The sequence below is a fragment of the Hylaeus anthracinus genome, unplaced genomic scaffold (genome assembly GCF_026225885.1).
Source record: "Hylaeus anthracinus isolate JK02 unplaced genomic scaffold, UHH_iyHylAnth1.0_haploid 0, whole genome shotgun sequence".
Classification (NCBI taxonomy): Eukaryota; Metazoa; Arthropoda; class Insecta; order Hymenoptera; family Colletidae; genus Hylaeus; species Hylaeus anthracinus.
The window spans coordinates 5,139,041-5,151,210 of NW_026533254.1; the positions used below are offsets into that span (position 1 = coordinate 5,139,041).

The 12,170-nt window shown below is 41.9% G+C and overlaps 2 protein-coding genes across 4 annotated transcripts in view; one reads left to right on the forward strand and one right to left on the reverse strand.

Annotated features, from left to right (window-relative positions):
* LOC128891130 (histidine-rich glycoprotein-like) overlaps positions 1–5,980 on the forward strand; it is a 53,205-nt gene extending 47,225 nt beyond the window's left edge. The window contains exon 6 of the mRNA XM_054150360.1: positions 5,828–5,980. Coding sequence (XP_054006335.1) covers positions 5,828–5,980 — 153 coding nt within the window. The remainder of the gene's footprint in view (positions 1–5,827) is intronic.
* The window catches only part of LOC128895736 (fat-like cadherin-related tumor suppressor homolog), a 534,418-nt gene that overhangs the window by 398,533 nt on the left and 123,715 nt on the right, over positions 1–12,170 (reverse strand). Inside the window, exon 2 of one of the 3 annotated variants that reach the window (XM_054158607.1) lies at positions 6,125–6,187. The exons of the other annotated variants lie outside the window; for them this stretch is intronic. The gene's annotated coding sequence lies outside the window, so the exon portion shown is untranslated. The remainder of the gene's footprint in view (positions 1–6,124; positions 6,188–12,170) is intronic. 3 annotated transcript variants of the gene reach the window in all.

Genomic DNA, 12,170 nt, shown 5'->3' on the forward strand with positions numbered 1-12,170 from the left:
AAATACTATATTAACAACACTGTAATTTCATGTGAAATCGTGCAGAACAATAAGACGAAAGTGGAAATGGTTGGTCTTGGTAATTTGCACGTTTGTCTCGGCGCACAAGCGCGCTCAAACTACCCTCTATCGATTTTACGGTAATACTGCATTCGGAGAGCCTTTGCATTTTGATCAGAGAGCTTGAAAACACTTCATTGGAATGCCGAAGAAGGTTCAACACTTTCGGAGCGTTTACTCGGCGCAGCGACTCCTATTGTTCTGCATTTCGATGGCTGGATATACCAAAGCCAGATACCGAATCGAACTGGCTACGTGTTTCAGCTTCATCAAAAATGTATATGGCACGGCTTCAATTTCAAAAGTTATTTTCTTTTCTGATCACTCCTAATTGTTCGTTAAATGCTTTGTACATTTTTGAGTAACTCCAAACCTAAAGTTATCGAGAATCTGGATCAACAACTTTACCACAGTTGTCTGAAAGTAAACGTACACGTTTAACCGCTCAAATTCTGCCGAAGCCAAATTGACTGTAACAAGTATCATATGGTGGTGTCAGATTTCGCGGAAACCCCACGAATCTCTCGTGTAACCTCAGAACCCATTTAAAAACCTGTACAATGGACTTCGAGGTCTTTTCTTTTGCGGTCCCTATAAAGTTTCAGCGTAACATGCTTTAATATAATACAACTTTGCATGTTTGTACGTAAGTGAAACAAGTTACAACTCCATTGTCCACTGATGTGACTTCCTACAGACTTTGCCAGGACACGAATCACATTACGCAATAAGGGGATGATACCGTTCGATCGACTAACACGCGGCAAACGTTTAGGTTGGCCACATGGTTGGTATCACCAGTTTGGCATAAATTTCGATACAAACGAGCGTGGACGTGACCGCAAAGAATTTCGCGTGGAGTCACCGCGAGTAGTCGTCCATCGAGTTGTTTTTGGGGATGCGATAAGACGAACGGCATACGTGCAGCACACGGATAGCAGCAGCTGCGCGTGCCTTGAATATTTAACCTGCTTAAGGCTCCCGCACAATGCACGAATCCCGCTGAATGGGGAAGCTGCTACCGACGGCATTCGTCCCTGCGAACGAATTGGACTAAGCGGGGGTCCATATTTAATCAACACTCGTCCTCTTCTTCCTTCTATGGGCTCTGCCTCGCCTTTCAAACTCACCACGTGTTGCATTTCTTTTTCACTGCATCCTGCGTTCGAGTGCAATGATGACCATAGAGTCGCAGCTGGTACGGTGTTTGCTTCTTGGTGTTAATTGAGGAGTCATTTTTTTGAATTTTTTTAAGCGTAGTTAGTTGAAGCCTTGACCACTAGTAAATCCATAACTCCGTAAAAGATCCTTGTAAAGTGTTTGTAAGAGCCTGAAACTCTCAAAATAAATCTGTGTTTTGCCAACAAAAGAAAATTAAGTGATGCGAATATCCCTTCTCTCTTTTCTACGGCATATAAGTACGCTGTGTCGAGGAAATGTCAGTTCATTATCATTTTGTATTATTAGTTATAACTCCTTAATAAAACATTTAAGAGCATATGTTCATATAATATTCTTCTTACTTTTGCATGTAGAACACGCTGGCAAAATTTGGCCGGAAAAAACTGGAACACCCTGTATATTTTTGATGATTATGGTGTATGATGGAGCTCTGATCTTGTTATTTTTAATTCTTTTATTTCTCTTCTGAAACATCCCTACTCATATTTCTTATCTACTGTCGTCTCAATATTAATGGTTTTCGCTGTACCGTTTCATAGATTATCATATTCATATTTTATTTTGCACAACCACTGTACACTGTTTCCCGAAAAGGGTCGACCTAAATTCGCGTAAACGCCAATTAAACTTATTTTCGTCTTGTATGCGCAACAGAGATTGTCCCATAGGCCAACGAACACCGACAACACAATTTATAATTTAACGAAACTGATGGCGCATGAAAGAACTTCTTGTCGATCGATGAATTTAAATTTATACACGTAAACGTTGAATACCAAATTTAAACGGACAATTAACGTTCACCCCCTCGAACGCGATAATTCACTTTTCGGAGTCCACTCTCGCCTCATCGACGGCAAACATTTAAACCGATCCCAATTAAACTAGACGTCATATAATAATGAACATCTTCTTGGCAGTGGCTCGTAACTCAAGAAGAGGGGGAAACGCGAAGTTTGCATATTAGTTACAGAATAAATTAATATTCAATGTTGTAAGAATAAACCAGTCGGGCCGTCCGCTTCGTTATGTAAATGCCCACCGGAGATGTCGACGCTAATAAATCCGCGGTAGCGAAATCTCCCCGTTACCCGTAGCGTTATTTTAATAAGACTGATCCGAAGGAGGTCTTCTGGAGCAGCGCAGAGGGAGGACGCCTTGCGTAACCGCTCCGAACCCGGTCCAAAACGAATAAACAACATAGGAGACCACTCCGAAGAATAATAACAGCTCGCGCTAATTTGCGATTTCTCCAGCGAATCAACAACGCTTCGAAGGAGCAGAAGACCCATTAACGGGGAACAAGCTCTCGAGTCGACACCGATCCCCGTGCTAAAGGGGCATCCAATTAAAGACCAACGGCGAAGAATCCCGAGTTTTCAACGATATCCCTCCCTCCGCGTCACGGTTCGTTAGAGCCTGTGGGACAATTCTTCGTCACGGAAATGAAATTCGTCGATCCCGCGAGTCACGCGAACGCGCGTCCAGGGGTTTATTTATTCCAGCCGTTAAATATGCAAGGCAAGGCAATGTACCGATAATTGTCACGGGTCTAAAATGGATTAAACGGGAAGGCGACTCGCGGTGACACTAACGCTCCATTAGGGAACGTGTTGGCCAAGATCAATGTAGCTGGTGCTGCGTGAGGCGAGCGAAAATTGTGGCAATGACAGAGCGGAAGCGATTTACCGACCGAAATAAGTTGAAAAGGTGGAGCCTCGCTTGTTTGTGAGTCGCTTTCTTTTCCTGAAACAGAACTTTCAATATTCAACGTGAAATAAGAAACTGGGGAGTTGAATATGTACATACTGTTCAATAGGGAACGTGTAGATGGGTATGAGTATGAGGTACTCCTTTATATCTCCGACATCTTAACCCTTTCAGACCTGGCGTCCACAATTGAGGACATAACATTTAAAAATTACCGACACTATCGTTTAGGGCGAATACCCTTATTTGTGAACATGAAGAAATTCTTGACACTGTACTTCTGTGCAGCTTGAATTTTATTTTTATTTTATAATTGTGTGCCTCAAAGAGTTAATGAAGCTGATCTGCAAGTCTTCTTCACATCCACGAAATAACAAGTGCTACTATGTTATATATACACCGATAAGCAACAGTCGTAGAACGATAAAATGGAATTCATGCAACAGGAATTTAACATTCAGCTAAAACCTTTGAACTGTGCGATACGTGTCAAAGAAATATCTGTTCACGTATTAAATTCGTAATACACACATGAGAATTGTTAAATAATCCTATCTGTGAACGTCCAGAAACGGGATTAACCCTTTGCACTCGAGAAGTGATTCTCGGTCACCATTAATTTTTTTTTTTAATCAAAGTGTCAATAGAATGATTGTCGGTGAGGTAAAAGTTACCTGATCCTCAAATCTCAAATTAGTTTGTGATCACGAATCAGGCTACATCATCAAAATTAATCGAACAATATGCTTAGCATTCGTGGAAATAGAATGCTAAGAATGCATCTTGAGTTGCTGGTAGATACCAGAAAAAAATGCCTCGAGTGGAAAGGGTTAACGACTTTTAAGAAACAAAAAGCACGTATGAAATTCTGGTTAAAGGTAATACCATTCACACCATCGCATCAGGTGCTCTAATTACTTAAGTTTCCTAAATATTTCCATATTTCCGCCCATCTGTGTAGAGATACAGAAACCAGAATGTACTGGGTTTCGAGGGACCTTCTTTCCACCGTGTTATTTACTCGTAGATCTTTCAGGAAGGTTGCAAGCACGTTCGATCGTGGTGGCAAATATTTCGTTGCCCCGGGGTCTAGTAATTTTGCTTTCAAGGGAAAATGTTTGTATCGAAGTTATCGAAGCAGTCATACAGCGACGATAAACTGAAGCTCCGTTGCGTTTCCTACACGACCGATAAAAGGAAACACGTTCGATTCCATCGGAACGTGTTCGAGGGAAACGTTTTCGTTCCCCCGGTATGGAAAACTTCGCTAGTCTGCGAATCCTTCGGAATTCAATTTACCATGGGCAACAGCTTCGTTCGCGTAACTTTATAAATGTCCAAGCAGCATGAATTGTTCACACTGGAGTAAAACATTCGGGTCTGCCGAACACGTCGATCCAGAAACAAATCGAGTTAACGTGACTAGCGTAATTTTAAAAGGGTCTATTGTAAATGGAGTATAATGAAATAATAAAATACTAATTTTATTAATTAAAAGATTTGATTTGATTTCTAAAATATCACGAATAAGCTGATATCTTTTCACTAGAGAGCTGGTCAAGACTAAAACGCCCCATACACGATACAATCTATCGTACGATGGCGTCGTACGACCAACTGCTTCGACGAGTCAGCTAAACTTTCGTCATGCGTAAACTTCCTCTTTTCTTATTCCGCAGTGACAGATATATTACATATACATTGTACATATGAGCCGTTCATTGCTGAAATCGTTTAACTCCATGAAACAAAAAGTTGAGAAATGCGATGAAATAATGTACACAGTTTTTTTTAAATTCGCTTTACAATATAAATTCACATAAATATTATAGAATACATAAATACAGATGTAGCTTTCAACTAACGGCATATGACATCAATAAGAAAGAAATGCCAAAAAGTAATCGTCAGTAATGTTACAATTTTTATGTAACAGGTGGAGTTAATCGATTTGTGCAGTGAACGGCTCATATATTTTCAGTACATTTATTTTTGTAGTAAAATAAAATGGTTGAATTATAAAAAGAGTAAATATTCCAGGAATATAACAGGGGATATAACGGGGAACTTTTGAGTTACTTAAGAATACGTAAATCTTATATTACTACTAATAGCGTACTCGATACTTTGAAATATCCAAGTAACGTGAATTGTTTGAAATAAAACATTCGTCTACGCTGGTACACGCCCCCTTCAGAAACAAACTGAATTAACATGACCGACGTAATTCCACGTTCGAGGTTCAAAGACAGTAATTGCGCGCCTTATAGATGCTGATTAAACTTTGCTCCGCGAAACTACATCCACTTATCAAGAAAGTGTTTCGAGTTTTCCTCCCAGCCGAGTGCGCGTCCAATGAAAGTCGTCCCGAGCTAAAAGCAAAGTTCTCGAGCCGAGGAGTTAGACTAATGTTCGTCCCCGAAGCGAACACTGCAGGGCTCCGGGAAGTCGCCAAAAATCGCGACTCGATGACGTCGACTTTGCGAATCCATTTAATCGTTATGGTACCTCGACGAAGCATCCCCAAATCTATCGTATTATCGACGTTTTTCTGTAGAAAATCATGTTATAACAACAGCATCGAGTCTCGTTCGTATACAGTATCACTTGTTGATTAATACTCGTTACAGAAGTATCGGAAAATTGATACCCAGAACATACATATATGCTAGTGTAATCAATACCAATGCCATTAGGTACAGGTATCAAAACAGTTCAATGTAAAATGACACTCTATCATCTGCCGTCGATTGCGCCGAACGCGATATCAGTCTGATGAGTTTGTCATTCGTAACAGTGATCAGTGTTGAAAAACAAGCCTTGCACTATTTTTAACGCATTTACGAAGTGTTCTATAACGCGATCTTTGTCAAAGGCTGTCTTAGACTACTCGACCAGTGGAAATGCTTGCTACTACTGTCATCATGGGGACAAACACGTGCGGCCACATTTACGCAGCGAAATCAAAGACTTGGTCAACCATGGCCATGGAATCAGCGCAGAGGTCGGTTCACGTTATCGCGTGTAAACCAAGCCTACAGAGGACACGTTTGTGTAACTGCGCTCGATCCTCTGCCAGCGGAATCAAGATGTTGTTTCAGAGGAAACTCGTGGATTCGAACCGCGTAGCGTGCACAATCGATTGGGGGTTGGGATTTCAGTTTGTCGTTACCTATCGAATCAGCTCGCTCCGACGACACCGCCACGAAATTTTCCCTTAATCCAGCGAACCCACCTGGAACAGACAAAAAAAAAAGAACACCTTTGAGTGGTTATTTTTATCCGAATCGAGGCGTACCTAATAGTACAATTCTAACAAAGTTTGCGCGCTATATACGGGTTTAAATGAGTTTCGCGAGAGGAAACCGTTCCTGATAAGGTTCGGAAGTGGTAATGCTGGGAACGTGTGTGCTTTGAAGTGGCAGAGGGTGAGTGTGGTCGAAAGTGTATAGAGCAGAGATATCCGGTCTAAGCTCCTAGAAATCAGAATTTACCGTGCCATCTAGTGAAGTGGTGAGGACAGCGACACATACTAATCTCCACGTACCTATTGCAGCTTACGTGTTCGTACGATGTTTTCACTGTGCATGCATGAGAATACCTCACCTCTCCAGTAAGTCTTGTAATTCATACTTCCAAGCGCTCAGATGGACACCTCTGTGTTTGAAATACTTCAAGTAACCCTGATCGTGTTAATTTTAATAATAAATCCTCGACCCATAATTTATTACAAACGTCCGATCAGCAGCGTGACATAAATGTTGTATCGAATTGTATTTTCTTTTTAATTAATAAGTATCATTATTTTTGGATAAAAACTTTTTTTACATAAAAGTTTGTATACAAACTAATTGGATACTGTACCCGTGTATTTCGATGCACGTGTACTTACCTGGATACCCGTGTATTTCTATATCTGGGTGTCCGCGTATTTTAATAGAAGTTCAAAACTGTGATCTCTATTATCGATGCGTCGCGCCAATGGAAACCCATTAGCGCAAACGTTCCCCGAAGATACCTGTCACAAACATCGTAGCATCGTTGTCATCCGGCTCGAGGTCTGCAATGGCGTCGAACAAGAGTTGGGAACGTCGACGCCTCGCGTTACACAAAACGCAACGCGCGCAAAGGCAGCCGTGTAATCCAATTCAGCGAAGCCGGCGTAAACGTGGAAATTCATTTCCCACGAACACCGTTAAGTATTAAAATGTGAAAGCCCGTGTCGCGGGCACCGTGAATCCTGAATAGACTCATTGTTGTCTCGCGCCAGGAACCGTTTGCGAGTTATCTTAAACGTGGAAAACGTCTGCTCGCGTGCTCGTGTAATAGGAATTGTTTATCGCGAATCGTTTGTTCCACGGCAACACAATGCGCGATACACGTAGGTTTCTCTCGCGCTGCCAATACCCTAGTTTTCTCTCCTCGATGCCGCCCCCGTTTCGCGTCCAACGTCAGATCACGACCAACCAGACGCGACTATCGGTTGCAAAGAAAACGGCCACTGTACGCTGCTTTTTACATTAAATTAAATTACTTGCCATTCCGTGTTCCGTTTTGGTAGGATTTCTTCGTTCCATCAGAAAACTATTCGGTACATGTCAGACGAAGCGGAGTTGTATACAGAGGATCATCTTCAATCCTCTCTATCCTTTGAGATTCATAATTCCAACCACGGAACAATTTCGCAGGCAAACTCCATTCACTGGGTAGCAATTAAAAGCACCTCGAAGAACTTTCGACGGGACTAGCGACACTTTCCGAGGTCTTTCAGCCTCGGCGACGCTGACTGAAAGACATCGACGAAACTTTGATTCTATTTGCGAGAAGACGCAGGGTTAAAGGACGCGGAATAACATTCAACGGAACGTCGAAGTTCACGACGCGGCGTGACTCGCGTCCATTCGCAGTCGCGTTTAAAACAAAATCGCCCCGCCGCCCCGTCTCCGGTGAATATATCTTTGTTTCGTACGAGCGCACAAAGCGCGTAGCATTTATTGTCCGACGCTCAATTCATCGACCACGGGAGCGCATTTATAATACGACAGCGAGCTACCGGGGACGTAAGCTGCAGCGTTTCATGGTTGCGGACCAACGCGGCCGCGTGGCTCGTCGACGGCGACGCGTTTTGTTTCGAGGTGACGTGCGTGCAACGGGTTGCTGCATTCATGTGAATGCACGCGTGTACGAGCCATTCCGCGGTCAAAGAGTAGACGCAGCCGTTTTCAAAACTTTAGCGCAGTATAATTTTAACGTCACTCTTCCCTGTAGCGGTGAAATGCAAGCCATTCCCACCCATTCTCTCCATCCCCAAGTTAATCATTTGAATACAAGTGGTTGTTAAAACTTGAATAAAGTAACACACGATGAGAGTTACAATTAGGTTTAATTTTTCCTGACAGTTTAAATCGGAAAGTCCTCTTCCATTTACCAACCACAGGCTTCGTTATCGAGTTACAAGCAATCAAAGTGTCTCGTGTGCGAGTACGCATGCGTTGCGGTCAGCTGATAGCTCCACGAAACAGCGCGCGCCAAGAGTCCCTCGACTTCGATCGCTTCTACCTAGATAACCAAGCTACCAATTGTAAAGTGGTAAAGTACTTTTCGATATCTTTTTACGATTCTGATGAACAGTCCTATATTTTTACTACCACTCTGCATATTACTAGATTCTATCGACTGGACATCCAGACACGCGAATGATTAATACACGGTGAATACATGGTACCCATATCTTGGCGAATATCTTAGTCTCATCGCCACGCGTGAGAGGACAGGCGCGAGATACCTTCCGCGCTGGTGGGCGTAACGATTAATTGTCTGAACGTTCAAAGAAGGCGTCGATCACGGTGCGTTTTAAACGCACGTGCGAACAGTGTATGCACGTTGCTCGTAAACGAGTGCCGTCGTTCTCGTTTAATGTCGACGGCCCGTATAGCGAGGCCTCGCTATAGTCGTCTCGTCCGTTGAGCCTTGACAACGAGAGGAAGATACCTCGCCGTCGCTTTTTCCGCCGCGTCGCGAGAGAAACACGTCGCATTCATATTTGCTGTCGCCTCGACAAAGCTGCCGCGGTCTCTGACTGCGTTCAGTGATCAATGGATACGCCCCGACAATACTCGTCCTTGCGGTATTGCGTTATGTATTACGCTTCGTTGTACAGTAACGCCTGCATGAGACTCTATAGCGCGAAGACAGAACTTTCCGTGAAACGGGAATGAATGCGTACCCGCGCCTGTCCCATCCGTCCCTTGGACGTGCATTATTGAGAATAATAATTCCTCGAATGACTCATGCCTGATATGCGAATAACACTTACTATTTTAGTTACGGCAATGTGAGCATTACACTGTCTAGTTAAATCGTAAAATTGAACTCTTAGATAATAAATCGTGTTTTAGGTCGAAAAATTGGGGAAGTTTTTTACTAATGGTGTTTCTCACTGATCTTTACCACCAGGGGGTCTAATTATTTCGTTGGAAATAAATGAAAATTCAAACTGACCCATGGCCTCTAACAGCCCTGTGGCTGTCTTATTTGCATCTGGCTGCTTTATTTGCATAGCGTATATAATATTTATTCATCATTTTAACGTTGGATAAATATTACTCAAATTTAACCAATCTTCTTGAACAATTTAAAGGAACAGTTTGGCCTATTTACAATATCGATCAGCGTTTCTCAATTTACGGCTTTTATTAGAAGAGTTTATTTGTGCCTTAGAGTATGGTACTGAAAACTTTCTATACCAAGAAGTTCTAACACACTTATTTCATCCAAGGAATGTTACTTATTCAAGACAACATCGGTTTTAATTCAGTTTGATTTAATTCTGTCGATTGGAGGTTAACATTTCGAAGTTTCTTATTCTAAACTGGATCATTTATATCGCGGAGAAGTCACGAAAATAGCCGTAGCTTTTACAGGTAAAAGTTTGTTCCGTTCGATTTTATCTATTGCATCTGAGTTGTTCTGAAACATGGCCGCGGGTTTAAATCTACCGGAGACCTGAAATATTCAACGCGTAGCGAAGCGCCTAAATCAACTGAAAGTTAATTTCACGGAAATGGATGGCCACCTAAAGCATTTATAGCGTATGAACTGGTCGATTATTTGAAATTCAATCGCGAAAACTTGAACACAAAACAAGTACGTAACGGTGGGCGCGTTACTAATAAAGTAATGTTCACACTCGGCTAGAAATAATTTAACGTGTGCATTGTGCAACATTGCACCTGTTCGTTACTTTATCGTTGATTAAAAGTTGTATTATTTTTAAAAGCTTTAACTCAAACCAAGGAGTCGAAACCTTGATCAAATAAATGTTCCAGATAAGCATACCAAGTGTTCACATATATTCTGAACCTTCTTTTGTATATGTATAAAGAAATGGTATTTGCTTTATTCAAATTTTTCCGCGCTTCGCGGGTTGTAGAGCATACATTGTAGAGTGGTGAGAAAGTGTCTTATCTGAGAGAGAACGGCTGTGAAAAATATAGATGGCGGAGATATCAGCGCACATTTGCAAAGATAAAAAGTATGAGAGCATCACTAAAGTAAAAGAAAGAAGTAAAGGGAAAAACAAAGAAGAGAATCAATAAACTTTAAATGTCGTTTCTCTGTTTACGGGTGAGACTGTACATATTGTAAATAATTGTAAAATAATATAATAAAGAAAATAAACTCTGTTTATAGGAAAACAATTTCTGGTTTGTTCTTTTGAAAATCCTTTTGATTAACAGATAACTGTCTTATATATATTTAGTTCGTCCAATATTTAAAGGATAATTCGCGACATAAGTGGTGTAATTTTCGTTTGAAAAAAAATCTGAAAGAAATTAGTATTTTATTTACAATTTTCCGCGATAAATCACGAAAAACGATCGAGGGACGAAGTTCGACGAAATTGGACAATAAAATCGGACGGCTTTGCGGGAAATATATTTCAATTTTGGCACGGGACGGGGGGAAAAGGCCGACGAAGTACGCGATAAATCGAATCGTCGTGTAAATATTCCCATCCTGGTGCTCGGGGCACATGCACTTCGCCACGGGTTTGCCACTGCGCCCAAGCCGATATTTATCGTCGAGGTAGCCCGAATAATGCAGAACACCCTAGAGCACAGTTTTTCACGGAACAGGAGTACTCGAGTCGACTCGAGTACATGTTATAAAAAATCATTTGACGATTATAAAAAGCTTTGACATTTTATGCTAGCTCAATGCAAAATAAAGATATCCTACTATAGAGAGCCTATTTCCCCCACTTTGAACTCGAGGAATTTTTGTCTGATATCTTCCAGCAACTTGAGATATTTTCTTAGCATTCTGTTGCCACGAATCCTAAACTAATTATTAACACTTCGAGTTCCAAAGAAATTAAATCTAAACAAGCATTATTGCTGGTTGATTTGCTGCGTTGAACCTAATGGTGATCCAGAGTCACCTCTCGATTGCAAGGGGTTAATTTAAAGAATAGTAAAAGCCACGAACGTGTTGATTATATCATTTAGAATAAATTTCCAGAGAATGCTCATTTGTTACTCGAGAAAGAATGAGCTCCTCTAAATGAGTCAAGTTGCATATCCCGCTAACCACTAAACATAGATGAACTAGGTGTGTCCAACCTTTCGATCGGTAGCGTGTAGAAGCCATGACGCGGCTTTTCAACTGCAGCAACTGCTCGTTATTGTCTCCGTAACTGAACACGCGACTGGCAAGTCACGGTGGAAGCGATACCGAGATTCGAGCGAGCGAATCCAGGCGGAACGGAGTGGCACTTGCTCGCTTCGATTAATCTAGCCAGAAAGATCGCAAAGTATCAGTAGAGGTACGGCGTCTCTCTCGTAAAATATGAATTACGCTGGGGATTATCGGTTATTTACGAGGTTCCTCGAGGGTACGCGATTCTTCCAGCAAATTCCTAGAGTCCCGTCGTGAAACATTTTCCTTTCGCGCCGCCGGACTTCCGCAAAGCGATTTCCCCGCGAGTTATTCATCCTCTTCGGGGCGCGGGTAACGAGAGTTCTGCGGAAAGAAGCGGGAAATTAGATCGTAGAATACTCCAACAACAAGTATACCGGAGATACACGTGAAAATAGGCGATATAGTGGTGTAATTTTCTCGAAACTTTCGTCGAGGAAGACGAGGGTTGGAAGGATTGCCAGTGCAGCTAAAATTGGGGTCTTTCCAGGAAGCCCTTAAGTCGGAAGTTAGGGGGA